This window comes from Garra rufa, chromosome 8, assembly GCF_049309525.1.
Source record: "Garra rufa chromosome 8, GarRuf1.0, whole genome shotgun sequence".
NCBI classification, from domain to species: domain Eukaryota; kingdom Metazoa; phylum Chordata; class Actinopteri; order Cypriniformes; family Cyprinidae; genus Garra; species Garra rufa.
In genome coordinates, this window is record NC_133368.1 from 5,059,949 (window position 1) to 5,074,700 (window position 14,752).

The window sequence follows — 14,752 nt, forward strand, 5'->3', positions numbered from 1 at the left end:
TTGTGAATGTCAGTGGACTGTTTTGAATGTTAGTGGCGAGATTCGTCCTTCAGCTGGTTTCAAGGTATGTCAATAAGTGCATGTGTTAAAGTGTCGTCATGTGATAAATTGTTTTCTGAGTTTCGGATAAAATTTGCATTGAGGAACATTTGATTAAGGGGTTCACTTCTTTGAGTGCTGTTTCTGTCAGCTATCTGCCAGGAGACACAGTCCATATGTCCAGTGCCATTAGATGGTCCTTAATTTAAGGACTTTAGAGAGAGCAGCTCTGGCACTGGAGTAGATGAGGTAGGAGCCATCGGTTGTGTTAAAAAATTCCCAATCTCTGCAGCCATTGGTGCTCAGTCTGTGCACCGGGATAAAACCCTCATAACCCTGCCACCTGTAAAACACCCGTTTAAATTGTTAGTAAAACATCTGGCAAAAGTGCATTGCATTGTCAGGTCGCATATTTACTCTTAAAGCTGAGGACTACTAGCAGCTTCAAACAGAAAAGCCTGTTTTCAAAGAAAACTTTGTTTTCCACCTTTTGCCATGCCGGACAGAGAGATGACATAAGAGGTTGTTTGTTTTGACCATCAATTTTGAATAAAGCTATATAACGTGTAACACTTTTAGAATTACATTTTTTAATACATAATATGTGACCCTGGACCACAAAACCAGTCTTAAGTCGCTGGGGTATATTTGTAGCAATAGCCAAAAATACATTGTATGGGTCAAAATTTTTGATTTTTCTTTTATGCCAAAAATCTTTAGGAAAATAAGTAAAGATCATGTCTATGAAGTTTTTTTGTAAAATTCCTACTGTAAATATATCAAAATGTAATTTTTGATTAGTAATATGCATTGTTAAGAGCTTAATTTGGACAACTTTAAAGGTGATTTTCTCAGTATTTTGATTTTTTTGCACCCTCAGATTCCTAATCTTCAAATAGATGTATCTCGGCCAAATATTGTCCTATCCTAACAAACCATACATCAACAGAAAGCCTATTTATTGAGCTTTCAAATGATGTATACATCTCAGTTTTGTAAAATTTGACCTTATGACTGGTTTTGTGGTCCAGGGTCACATATTTTAATGTCTTTTAAGAAACATCTATACTACCCTTGACAGTATCATAATGGGGCAGTACCATACAGACCCCTAGTTGAAACTCTGGGGAAAACTTTGATCAATATAGAATTTCTCCTTTTGTGTTAGCCTACATGGATGAATAAAAGGGAAAATGACATGAATCTGAGAAATAATGACAGAATTTTCATATTTGGATCAACTATTCCATAAAAAAAACATAAGGTATTAGTTCTGTACTATTAACGTTTGGGATTAGTAAGAGTTTTATTGTTTGTTGTTTTTTTAAAGAACACTATTCTGCTTATCAAGGCTGAATTTATTTGATTAAAAATACAGAAAACTGTAATATTGTGAAATATTATTGCAATTTAAAAAAGTGGTTTTCTATATTAATATACTTTAAAATAGAATTTATTCCTGTGATGCAATGCTGAATTTTCAGCATCAATACTCCAGTCTTCAGTGTCAAATAATCCTTCAGAAATCATTTTAATTCACTGATTTATTATCAATGTTGAAAAGCAGTTGTGCTGCTTATTTTTTATTTTTTTTTATTTAACCTGTGATGTTTTTTCAGGATTATTTGATGAATAAATTGTTAAAACAATATACACTACCGTTCAAAGTTTGGGGTCAGTACATTTTTTCTTTCTTTCTTTGTTTAAAAAAATACTTTTATTTAGCAAGGATGTGTTAAATTAATAAAAAGATTTCTATTTTGAATAAATGCTGTTCTTTTAAACTTTAAAGAATCCTGGAAAAAAGTATCACAGGTTCCAAAAAATATTAAGCAGCACAAATGTTGATAATAAAAGTAATAAATCAGCATATTAGAATGATTTCTGAAGGATCATGTGACACTGAAAAGCTTTGCATCACAAAAACAAATTATATTTTAAAGTATATTAAAATAGAAAACTGTTATTTTATATTGCAATAATATTTCCTAATATGACCTTTTTTGTATTTTTGATCAATTAAATGAAACTTTAATTAACATAAGAGACTTCTTTAAAAAACATTAAAATTCTTACTGACCCCAAACTTTTGAACGGTAGTGTATAATTTTTTTAATTATTTATTTTAGTACTTCAAGTTAAACTAAACAAAAATGAGAAAGTTCCCTCTGTAACTAGCTGGCATTAAACACATTTCTTAATATTCTGTTTCAGTTCATGTTTATTTTATTTCAATTAATAAATATTTTTACTTATTAACAGACAAAGACACAATAATACAAAGAGTTAAACCGAAATTAGTTTTAGATTTAGTTTCAATAACCCTGGAGCCATACCTGTATATAACACTATTAAGAGAGTATGAGCTTCCATCATAGGAGTTGGCGACCACCAGGAACTTGTCATCTCCCACAGTAAAATACTCCCAGTCCAAAGCACTGAAAGACCCAGACAACAAAGTGTTCCATAAATAAAAATATGAAAGTTGAAAAGTAAAAGCTTTTTTTAATGAATACCATTTCACAATTTACCTGTTCGTTTCAATATCCTGAAACTTGATGAAGGTCTGCGAGGTCATGCTGAGCTCATAGATGGTGGAGTTGATGGAGTACAGAATCTTGCCCTCCTCCGTGAGCATCTGGCTGTTCGCCACAGCCAGGAAGACCCTGTTTTCAATCTGGAACATCTCCCAGTCTATCGCCCCAAATGTCTGAAAGATTTTTTTTAAGTAGTACTTTTGCTCAGACAGGGTACATTAAATTAAATATATACAATAAATAAATTAAAGACATTTATATTGTTAATAATGTAAAGTACACTACCAGTCAAATGTTTTTGAACAGTAAGATTTTTAATGTTTTTTAAAAGAATTCTCTTCTGCTCACCAAGCCTGCAATTATTTGATCCAAAATACAGCAAAAGCAGCAATATTGTGAAATATTTTTACCATGTAGAATAACTGCTTTCTATTTGTATATATTTTAAAATGTAATTTATTCCAGTGATCAAAGCTGAATTTTCAGCATCATTACTCCAGTCTTCAGTGTCACATGATCCTTCAGAAATCATTCTAAAATTCTGATTTGCTGCTCATAAAACATTTATTATTATCAATATTTAAAACAGTTGAATACATTTTTTCAGGATTATTTGATGAATAGAAAGATCCAAAGATCAGAATATCTGAAATATAAAGCTTTTGTAACATTATACACTACCATTTAGAAGTTTGGAGTCAGTATATATATTTTTTTTTTATTTGGGAAAGAAATTCTAGAAATTAATACTTTTATTTAGCAAGGATGCTTTAAATTGATCAAAAGTGACAATTAAGACATTTATAATGTTTAAAAAAAATTATATTTCATATAAATGCTGTTCTTCTGAACTTTCTATTCATCAAAGAAACCTGAAAAAATTCTACAACATAATAATAATAATAATAATAATATTTTTTGAGCAGCAAATCAGAATACTAAAATGATTTCTGAAGGATCTTGTGACTGGAGTAATGATGCTAAAAATTCAGCTTTGAAATCATAGGAATAAATTACATTTTAAAATACATTCAAATAGAAATCAGTCATTTCAAATAATAAAACTATTTCAAAATTGTACTATTTTTGCTATACTTTAAATCAAATAAATGCAGGCTTGGTGAGCAGAAGAGACTTCTTTAAGAAACATCAGAAATTTTACTGTTAAAAACATTTGACTGGTAATGTATACTGTATTTTTGATAAAAACGGTAAGCATAACAGACTGTTTTAAAACACTAAAAACCTCAAACTGTTGAACTGCAGGATTCAGAAATGCAGATTAGGGAAAAGGGGGGTGTGTATGTGCTCTTGATGTTTACATTATGAAGATGATCATGATGAGAGAAGATAAAACAACAAATTCACTTACTGTAATGGACTGATAAGGCTGAAACATCCCTTCCAGCCAGATGTAGATGGTAGAATCAATGACTGTAGATCTTCCATTGAAAGTGTTAGCGACTACAAGGAAGTAATACGGGCCGATGGCGAAAAACTCCCAGTCGTAAGCACCAGTGGTCGGGATTGTCTGATTGACCTCAAAAAACTGAGTATCTGGGTTCCACTTGTAGATCACACTGTCAATATTATGGTTTATTTCCCCTGTGGACAAAAAAACAACAGTTTTCAGTCACATTTTATCACAGAAATCTGCATGGATTGACGCGTCTCAGTTTGGATGGGTTCCAGCAGATGCAGGTGTATAGATGGGGCCTGTATGGTTATGAAAGGTGTCTTTTATGCACGCATTTCCGCTTTGATCAATGCCAGAGGCACACGTAAGAACTTCACAGGAGCGGATGAGTGCAGTGGGCGCTCGTAAGCGACTATAGACATCAAGTGCAGAATCAAAGTGAACCACATAAACAAGGAGACCTTTAGCCTTAAAAAGATTTCCTTGATGGTTTTTTTGTTCAGATTGTGTGCCTCAAAGACCATAGATTTGTATGAGATTTGTATGGAATTCAAGTTTAATCTTCTCTTAGAAATCATATAAATGAACTTCCTCCTGGTATTGTTCAGCAGATAAAACCTGTCGAGTAATACAATTGAAAAGGACAACAATAACGACACATGAGATGACAGACATGCAGTGAGCTGTTCTGATAAACATTACCTTGTCTGTGATTGGCCACGGCCAGGAAAGTTTCATCTTGAATGTTGAAAGCCTCCCAGTCACGAGCGCTGTGCGTGTTCAAAGTCTGATAGCGAATGAATTTCAGCTTCCTTGAGCTCCATTTATATATGACAGACTGCTCCTGGTCCCCTGCATCCTTACTTCTGCAGTTGGCAACAACCAGGAACTTCTGTTGCAGGAAAATGGTTGTAAGAAATCATGTCAGTTTCAGCAAATTAAAGGGTAGAGTGATGAAAAACAGAATTAAATTGTAATGAGTTTTGCACTTCATAATTTTAGGTGCTTTCTGCTTCTTCAGAGGCTTTTAATTATCCCGGACGAACTTCAAAGCTGTGCTGATGGGAATGTTTTAATGAATTGACTTGCTCAAAACTTCAGTTTAATGGTGCATTGATTTATCTTTTAATAACTGGTCACTGATGCAATTACAAAGGCCTCCCCCCTCTATTTCACTTTAATTTAAACATGAATCATAATTTTATCTTTGACTTCCAAGAAGAAAAAACATATGGATAATTGCACAGCAGGTATTAACAGAGTCTCATACGGCTTTCCAACTCTTGACTGTAATTATGCAGTAAGTTACGGTGAAGGGAAGCAGGAGGTGTCTGCTGTAAATTTTGGATGCCGCATCAGACAAAATTAATTTAGGTTATTATGCACAGTTGATTTACAACATTAAAACTTAAGAGCCAGGTTTCCACCCCCGCTCCTACTGGAAAACCACATCAAAAAACACTCTAATGTGTAAAGAACAGCTGGGGATGAGCAAACAGACGGTCTGTACTCCGCTCCATCTTCTGATATCAGATCCATCAGTATCACAGGTTTTCATTTATACACAGTTAGTTCCGGCCCTCAAATTTGATTGGCTTAGCACCGTTTCAAGTGTGGTGATATATCTGTTCAACACTAGGAGTTTTTACTGTTTGTACCACTCTGCTTGTCTATGTTGTTTCAGATATCGACTCTCCACACACACCTTGGCAAAAGAATCACCATTGGCTAGTACACTTTTTAGTTTACTTACAAGAGTTATATACTATATATACAGTACTATATATATATATATAGACATACACATAAAGCTTACATGTGTAAAAGCTTATGTTTGCAAAATGGCACAGCTTTTTAAATATCTGAAAGTACATTCTTAACATCAGTCAAGAATTATAATGTGATATTATATGTGACCCTGGACCACAAAACCAGTCATAAGGTTAAATTTTACAAAACTGAGATGTATGCATCATATGAAAGCTCAATAAATAAGCTTTCTATTGATGTATGGTTTGTTAGGATAGGACAATATTTGGCCGAGATACATCTATTTGAAAATCAGGAATCTGAGGGTGCAAAAAAATCTAAATACTGAGAAAATCACCTTTAAAGTTCTCCAAATTAAGTTCTTAGCAATGCAAATTACTAATCAAAAATTACATTTTGATATATTTACAGTAGGAATTTTACAAAAAATCTTCATGGAACATGATCTTTACTTAATTTCCTAATGATTTTTGGCATAAAAGAAAAATCTATAATTTTGACCCATACAATGTATTTCTGGCTATTGCTACAAACATACCCCAGCGACTTAAGACTGGTTTTGTGGTCCAGGGTCACATATGATATGATATTATGTTAATCATGCATTATTTAATTATAGGACTTCAATAATTAGAATTAAGACTTTATAACCAAAAAGGGGAAAAAACTAACAATAATACTGATAAAATACTACTACTACAAATTCTACTACTAATGACAACAGAGTGTTTTCATGACGCGGCATCAATTGGCCATACTTGCAGCACTGAATGTAAACAATGGCACTGAATCGAACAAAACTTGCATATTTTGCTGATTATTGATGCTGAAAATGGTCAATAATTGTCATGTTTTGGGCTGCACTAATCGCCTGGACCAGAAAAAAAACATTTGGAGTATTACAGACTGCCAAAAGTTATAACAAATCAAGGAGAAGAACAAGAAAGGAACAAAAGGCATTTGTGGTTGGCCAAACTGAACCAGGATTTCCAGAGCAAGAATCTTGACAACATTCATGTTTGTTCTGATCATTTCCAGTCATGTATGAAATATTAGGCTAATATCTTAATAAATACTGCTTGTATGTATCTTTACCACCTATTAACTTTAGTTTGTCAAAATATTGCGCCCTTTCTTGCTTACTAAGTCCTTCTCTATATTTTATTTAGTTTAGACACCATAAATTAGCAGAACAACATATTCAGTACATTAACCGTGCAATCCATGCAGTTGTTTACATCTGAGTATCGCCAATATAGCCACGTATCCGGGTAACTGACCAAATCGAGACGTAAGTGCAAACCCTCTATAAAACACACCAAGCATTAATGAGCTGCTGGGTTCATGAATATTAATCACATCATCTGTGTTCTCTCAAACTGATTTGCTGAAATCAAAACAGGGACAATAATAGGTGAGCGCCAGCCAATGAGATTGCAGTTTGCGCATTAGTTACGCCCACTACCGGAGTATCTTATGGTTGTTGTTAAAAGCTGAAGAATTCCAAATGAACTGCATTTTGACAGGAAAATACAACAAAAAAATATCGTTTACATGTAGTGCATCAATTCTGCATGGCATGTAAGGATATGTTCACACTTGTCATGTTTGGTTCAATTAAAACAAACTCTGGTGCGATTGCTCTGTTAGTGTGGTTCATTTGAGTAAGTGTGCACGCTGCCATCTGAAACCCGGTGCACACCAAACAAGTGGACTGAGACCGCTAAAAAGATCTCAGTCTACTTTCAAACAAACTCTGGTGCGGTTCGAATGAAATATGGACATGGACCAAATACTTGTAATCTAACCAAAAACAGGAACTAATGACATGATTTCATGAAGGGAACATGCAGTGTATCCATTGTGAATACTTAGCGGACCAGGACCAAATGTATCATTTTTCCTTTTTGGTCCGGACCAAATGAACCAAACGAACTTCAAGTGTGAACACGCCCTAAGACTCTCTTGCTCTTTCTTTTTTTTCTTTGCATGCCTGTAAGAAACAGCAAAGCATCTGTATCATGCGCCTCCACAGTTTACAATATGTCAAATACGAGAGATATGTCAGTAGGTCATGAAAAATGGCAAAATCGTCTCACCAAGTAATTTACTAAATTGTTTTGTTCAAGCAAACTCTTTTAGGAACAGAGATTGCATTTCTGGATGAGTCATTGAATCATTCACCCAGCCAACTTGTAATTCATTTTGAATGCCGCTAATACGCTGTGACTTTATTTGAAACTATTTTTTTATGGCAGAGCAAACAAATTTACCAATAATATGTTCTAAAATATAAATTACTAAGTATTGATTGTTTGTTTATTGTATAAAAGCAGTATCACATTTCATTGGTAGTCCACACACACCTTTTTGCCCACTGTGAAGTATTGCCATGCTTGTGCATCGTAGGTGCTGATGTTCTGATATCGTTCAAACCTCCCATCTGTCCATTTGTAAATTCCCGAACCGAGGTCGGAATCACGGTTGGCGGTTGCCATGAAAAGTCCTATGGAGGGGATGTGGAAAACCTCAATGTCAAATGTCTCGGAGTTGGTAAATAAATCCTGGTGATCCTCCAAGTAGTCCAGCTTCTCTTTCACTGCAGAGATACAATGCGATAGTCAGATACCATATGTGACCCTGGACCACAAAACCAGTCTTAAGTCGCTGGGGTATATTTGTAGCAATAGCCAAAAATACATTGTATGGGTCAAAATTATTGATTTTTCTTTTATGTCAAAAATCATTAGGAAATTAAGTAAAGATCATGTTCCATGAAGAATTTTTGTAAAATTCCTACCGTAAACCTATCAAAATGTAATTTTTGATTAGTAATATGCATTGTTAAGAACTTAATTTGGACAACTTTAAAGGTGATTTTCTCAGTATTTTGATTTTTTGCACCCTCAGATTTCAGATTTTCAAATAGATGTATCTCGGCCATATGATGTATATATCTCAGTTTTGTAAAATTTAACCTTATGACTGGTTTTGTGGTCCAGGGTCACATATCACTTTCAAACTATAAATAGCAGCTACAAATTGCAGTTGCAAATACTGTTACAAAATCACCTTGCAGCATAGTGAGCCACATAATACCGTCACAGAGAAACAGTCCTTTCTTCAGTGTGTTAAACCACAGCTGTCCCTCCTCTGAGTGACTACAGGGAGGACTCACACCTGCAGTCACCCGAACCTCTGCCTCTGTGTAAAATAAACAAAGACGTTCAGTTTTAGAAATTGTGTCATCAGTATTGATGAACAGTATTGTGCCAAGGTGAAAGATGTTAAGGAGATCTGTGTGAAGACTTTTTAAAAGATTACTTAAGTACTAAGAAATGATTTCAAGCCATTGAGACCCACATAAAACTGTATGAATGTAATCGTATTTGAAAATATCAAACAAATCTGCAATGATGCCAGACACAGAGAGATACTGCATATTGCAACCTAAATCTGTCTACATTATATAAAAACAAATAAAGCAAACATGGCCTCTCTCTGCCCTGTGTCATGTCTCTCAACAGGCCCACAGTATACAGCATAACAGCAAGCCCTGCACGACTGCACCCTGCTTTCAAACACCAGCACTTCTTCTGAGCCACAGAGAAACTCAAAGCGCAAGGCTGTCAGTCAATGTCAGCGGATCAGTAACAGACCTGTGAGATAGAGTTACTCACATCCCCATACAATCACAGACCCGTGTTTACAGCTAAAACACACAGCATTCCTATAGGAAAGACTCCTGCAAATGTAAAGATGTTTTAAGGATTAGCTTACATTTGGATTCTTACTGGTTAGACGAGTTTACAGATTCAAAAAATGCAAAACATACATGATATTGTGGTATCAAGGTGACTTATCTTTCTACATAGTCCTAATATGTCCCAGCGAAGTATATACTTTTGGTGATTAGTAAGGATATTGACATGCTGCCTATGATTCAAGAGTTAATGTTTTAGTAGTCTCACCATATGGGTGGAGGGGAAGGTCAGTGGATGATGGTTTGATTGGCAGGTGTAAGAGGGCCTGGGGAACTGAGAGAGCAGACAGCTGGGGCTCAGATGAGGGACAAATTTGTGAGGTAGCATCTGAACCAGGTAACAAAACTAGCTGCCGCAATAGACCCTGCAAAAAACAACGGAATTGATACATTTAGGTTTCAAGAACATTGTAAATCTTAATGTAATTATAAAAGCATTGAAAGGAGATCTGTACAGAAAATAGGCCGTTCCATCTTCTTTTGCTAGCAATGAAGAATCTGGAACCAGTTGTATCAAGATCATCGGGGAAAGGTTTTTCAAGCACTCTGTTTGAGACAAAACAGAGTATTTTATAAGTTTATGCAACAAAATGATATAGAGTCGTAAAAACTTTCACCCATTTTGGATCACACAGTATTTCCAAAGAAAGTCTTACAGCTCTAGAGGTATGCCACAGTCCACAGTGAGAATTGTGTAGCGTCCCGTCACTGCCAAAACCACAGTGTGCCAGCGGTTATCATCCAGCCCGACTGCCTTAAAAGTGATGCGTTTCCTGTTACTGTGACCCTTCTGCAGAACCTGGAACTTGTTTTGGGACAGACGCAGGCCGAGGAGTGGCTCATCTGAATCTCCCTCCAACAGTGTGAAGATGTATTCACTCTTCTGCACATCAAAGAGTGAAGACTGATCACTATCACTATTCAGAAATCTAGAACATATTCTGAGGAAAGGCTTCTGAAGGTTCTTTGATGTTTTCAAACAAACTCAACAATATCTTTATCTTTTTTATGTTCTCACCTCAGGAGCCATTTGTGGGATTTTCAGTGTGAAAACGATGGAGAACTCAGCAGGAAAGAAATTGCAGTTAATGAAGAGCTGAGATGCAGGGAAGCTGAACAGCTGTGGGGATCCAGAAAACTGAAATCCACGAGCACCTCTGGACTGGACCATACGTATCCCATCCTGTGCCCTGCTGGACACAGGCAGCACCCGGGACAGGAGGTCCAGTGGTAGCAGATCTGTAAAAGAAACTCACATTAATTCATCATAAATTAATGTATGCTGTTTGCTTTATGGGATTATCTACATTCAGCAGCAATTAAATACCAATTTAACAAATAATTAGACATAAAACATTGATTTAAGATTAAATCAAATAATTATGTGAGAAGAAAAAGACTAGAATAAAAAAAAAAAAATGCATTAAGAGCCTAAAACTTTATTAATTTGAAGATCAGGGTACATTTAACTTATTTTGTCTTCTGGGGAACATGTAAGTATCTTCTGTAGCTTCTAAAGGCAGTACTAAATGAAAATAATGCGACATTTAGGCAAAATAAGAAGCATGTACACATCTTCATTTTGTTCAAAAGTTTACACCCCCGACTCTGAATGCATTGTGTTTCCTTCTGAAGCATCAGTGAACATTTGAACCTTCTGTAATAGTTGCATATGAGTCCCTCAGTTGTCCTCTGTGTGAAAAGATGGATCTCAAAATCATACAGTCATTGTTGGAAAGGGTTTAAATGCACAAAAATGCTGAACAACCAAATAATTTGTGAGACCTAAAAGATTTTTCTGAAGAACAGCGAGCAGTTTAACTGTTCAGGACAAACAGCACTCATGAACAGCTATCACTAAACCAAATGTAAATAAAATTTTGGTAAAATAATTAACGTTTTTCACATTCTGCAAAGTGTATGTACTTTTGACCTCAATTGAATATTTTATAAATGATTTACTTATGAAATTTCTATTAATCAAAGAATCCTGACAAAAAAAGTAGCACTATTTCCAGAAAAAAAAAATGCTTCTTGAGATGCAAATGATTTTTGAGGGACTTTGAAGACTAGGGTAATGACTAAAAATTCAGCTTTCTTCAACTTCAACTAAATATTTTAAAATATACTGTTAAACTGTATTTTTATGTAATATAAATTTAGACTTGGTGAAACCAAAAGCCTTCTAATTCCAACCCAAACTTTTGTGAACACACTTTAATTCATTTACAAGATTCTACAAAATCGGTTAAGCCATATAAATGAAAGATACAAAGGGCAAGTGCTCTTGTTTTGTTTTGATTCACCTCAGTAAATCAAAGAGGGAAATGGGTAGAGTGAAGAACACTTTAAGGATCATATTTCAAAGCCAGCAAAGGAAAAGACATTTTAGAAAGCAAACAGTCCTTTTCAAAATATCTCACATTCATATGCAGCTCAGTGTTATCAGTGTGTGCTGGTACAGTATATATGATATTATATGACTCTTGTACTGTAACTCTTATTGTCATAATATTCATTTAAAGTCTGCAATATGCTCAGCTTGAAGAACTTTTAGAATAAACAGAAATGTTTTAGCAGCATAAGCTGTTCAGCAACTCAGCAATGCTTATATGAAAATCTTTGGCATTTGTTGTTCTTCAGATTATTCTGTGTGGATGATACCTTAAGAGTAGATCTTGTGCTGATCTTGTTAATAGACCTGCATAGATTTAGAGTACCCATAGGAAATACTAAATCTATTCCTATTGTATTATATTATATTATAAGCCCTTTTATGATTAAATCTTGTGATGAGATGAGAAATGAAAGGCAGAAATCCCATGAACGCTTGGTTTGATGTTTTATCACAGCTTTTTGGATTCTCTCCAATATAACTTAAAATGTATCAGGTGTTCTGGCCATTTTATGTTTGTTTTGTCCTGGGACCATATCATGTTTTCAAAGAGTTTATACAAATAAAAGCAATGATACCATGATGAACAGTAGTAGAAATGTCTGTTTCCACAGTGTCACTGACAAGTGAAGTTTGCTTTAAATTTGTTAAAGTTAACAAGGAATGTTCTTTTAACTTGTCTAATTTTCTGGCAATGTTCTTTCAGTTAACAGAAGTTTTCTTCAGTGTAAATTGGTCTTTAATAATGTTCTCAAAATGTTATTTACAGTTGAGGTCAAAAGTTTGCATACACCTTGCAGAATCTGCAAAATGTTAATTATTTTACCAAAATAAGAGGGATCATACATAACGCATGTAATTTTTTATTTAGTATTGACCTGAATAAGATATTTCACATAAAAGATGTTTACATATAGTCCACAAGAGAAAATAATAGCTGAATGTACAAAAATTACCCTGTTCAAAAGTTTACGTACACTTTTTAATATGGTGTTGTTACCGGAATGATTTACAGCTGTGTTTTTTTGTTTAGTGAAAGTTGTTCATGAGTCCCTTGTTTGTCCTGAACAGTTAAACTGCCTGCTGTTCTTCAGAGAAATCCTTCAGGTCTCACAAATTCTTTGTTTTTTCAGCATTTTTGTGGATTTGAACCCTTTTCAACAATGACTGTATGATTTTAAGATTCATCTTTTCACACTGAGGAAAACTGAGGCACTCATATGCAACTATTACAGAAGGATCAAACGCTCACTGATGCTTCAGAAGGAAACACGATGCATTAAGAGTCGGGGTGTGAATACTTTTTGAATTTGTAGATCAGGTTTTAACTTTTTGTCTTCTAGGAAACATGTAAGTATCTTTTGTAGCTTCTGAAGGGCAGAACTAAATGAAAAAAATGTGATACCTGGGCAAAATAAGAAAAATGTACACATCTTCATTCTGTTCAATAGTTTACACTCCTGGATCTTAATGCAGTGTTTTTCCTTCTGGAACATCAGTGAGCGTTTGAACCTTCTGTAATAGTTGCATATGAGTCCCTCAGTTGTCCTCTGTGTATTCATACAGTCATTGTTGAGTTCACATGCACAACAATCCTGAAAAAGCAAAACATTTGTGTGACCTGAAGGATTTTTCTGAATTTTTATAAATTCAACTATTATTTGCTCTTATGGAAATAATAATAATAATAAACGTCTTTCATGTGAAATATCTTATTCAGGTCAGTACTACATAAAAATAACATGCATTTTGTATGATCCCTCTTATTTTGGTAAAATAATTAACATTCATCTGTTTTTTAAATTTAAGCTACTTTTTCAGAATGTTTAGAGAACAATCAAAAGCTACTTTTCCAAAATGTTTCCTTAACATTAATGCATAAACAAGAAAAAACATTTAAAATCATTTAAATAACTGTTTGTTTTCACCATAATTTTCATAACTTAATGGGAATGCAAGCAAAACATTCTTAGAACATATGTTAGCTGGGTCAGTCAAGCAACAGTTGCTACAAACAGTGAACACATACAGTATACATAGTTTAGAAATAGCCCCTAATTGTCATTCTACGGTGCATGACGTCTTTCAAATGAAACCACTGTGCAACACCAGAGTGTTTTACATTAGCACCTGGCAACCACATCTAACCTGTGTCTTCTCTTACACCTACATCCCACTGGGAACCAAGTAAATTACCAAAAACCAGACTTCTGCCAGTCGAGTAACGTGACAATTAGAACTGACTGACATTTGTGTCTGAATTACAAAAGCTGTTTTTTTCTCTCCCATGACCAGCTGCCTTTATTTAGTTTTCTGAAATGGTTTACTGAATGTAAAGCCCATAATCCAAAGGCAATTCAGTAGAAAATCTGCAATGATTACAAAGGATAACAAGACTCAAATAGTGTCTTTAACAACAGGGACAAGTTGTGACTAAGACTAGACTTTTTCCAAATAAAATCTTATTAAATGTAAAAAGTGAATTATTCTTCCATAAAGTGCTTCTAAATATGTATGTTTATAGTTAAATCAGCAGGTCTGACCTGTGCAAGGTCTCCATGGTCCAGACTGGCAGGTGATGATCCAGGAGAGGAGCACACAGGCCAGCAGCAGCAGCTCCGACATCAGGGTCTCCACTCTCTCAGCTCCATTCACACACAGCCTCTGAAGCAAACCGATTCTCAAAGCCCAGAGACCATCCTTACATCCACACGCCTCACAGAGTTCAAAACACAACAAATCACTGTGAGGATGAGAAGATGTCCAACAGCACTCCTAATTAAACTGCCATCTTATTCACTCCTGAAGATGCTGCTGAATTAAAGTATGAT

The 14,752-nt window shown here is 34.8% G+C and overlaps 1 protein-coding gene across 1 annotated transcript; it reads right to left on the bottom strand.

Annotated features, from left to right (window-relative positions):
- Positions 1–228: 228 nt before the first annotated feature.
- tspearb (thrombospondin-type laminin G domain and EAR repeats b) lies at positions 229–14,546 on the bottom strand. The gene is made up of 12 exons (XM_073846363.1): positions 14,465–14,546; positions 10,545–10,765; positions 10,183–10,409; positions 9,982–10,072; positions 9,735–9,891; positions 8,836–8,967; positions 8,130–8,362; positions 4,696–4,885; positions 3,949–4,181; positions 2,571–2,749; positions 2,376–2,477; positions 229–382 (listed from the first exon to the last, which is right to left on the bottom strand). The coding sequence occupies exons 1-12, from the start codon at positions 14,544–14,546 to the stop codon at positions 229–231; spliced, it is 2,001 nt and encodes a 666-aa protein (XP_073702464.1).
- Positions 14,547–14,752: the final 206 nt, after the last annotated feature.

Excerpts from the sequence above, each read along its gene's own strand:
- tspearb (XM_073846363.1), bottom strand. The coding sequence starts at position 14,546 with ATGTCGGAGCTGCTGCTGCTGGCCTGTGTGCTCCTCTCCTGGATCATC. Across the intron at positions 10,766-14,464 it reads ACCATGGAGACCTTGCACAG|ATCTGCTACCACTGGACCTC; the intron begins GTCAGACCTGCT and ends TTTCTTTTACAG. Across the intron at positions 4,182-4,695 it reads CGTGGCCAATCACAGACAAG|GGGAAATAAACCATAATATT; the intron begins GTAATGTTTATC and ends TTTTGTCCACAG.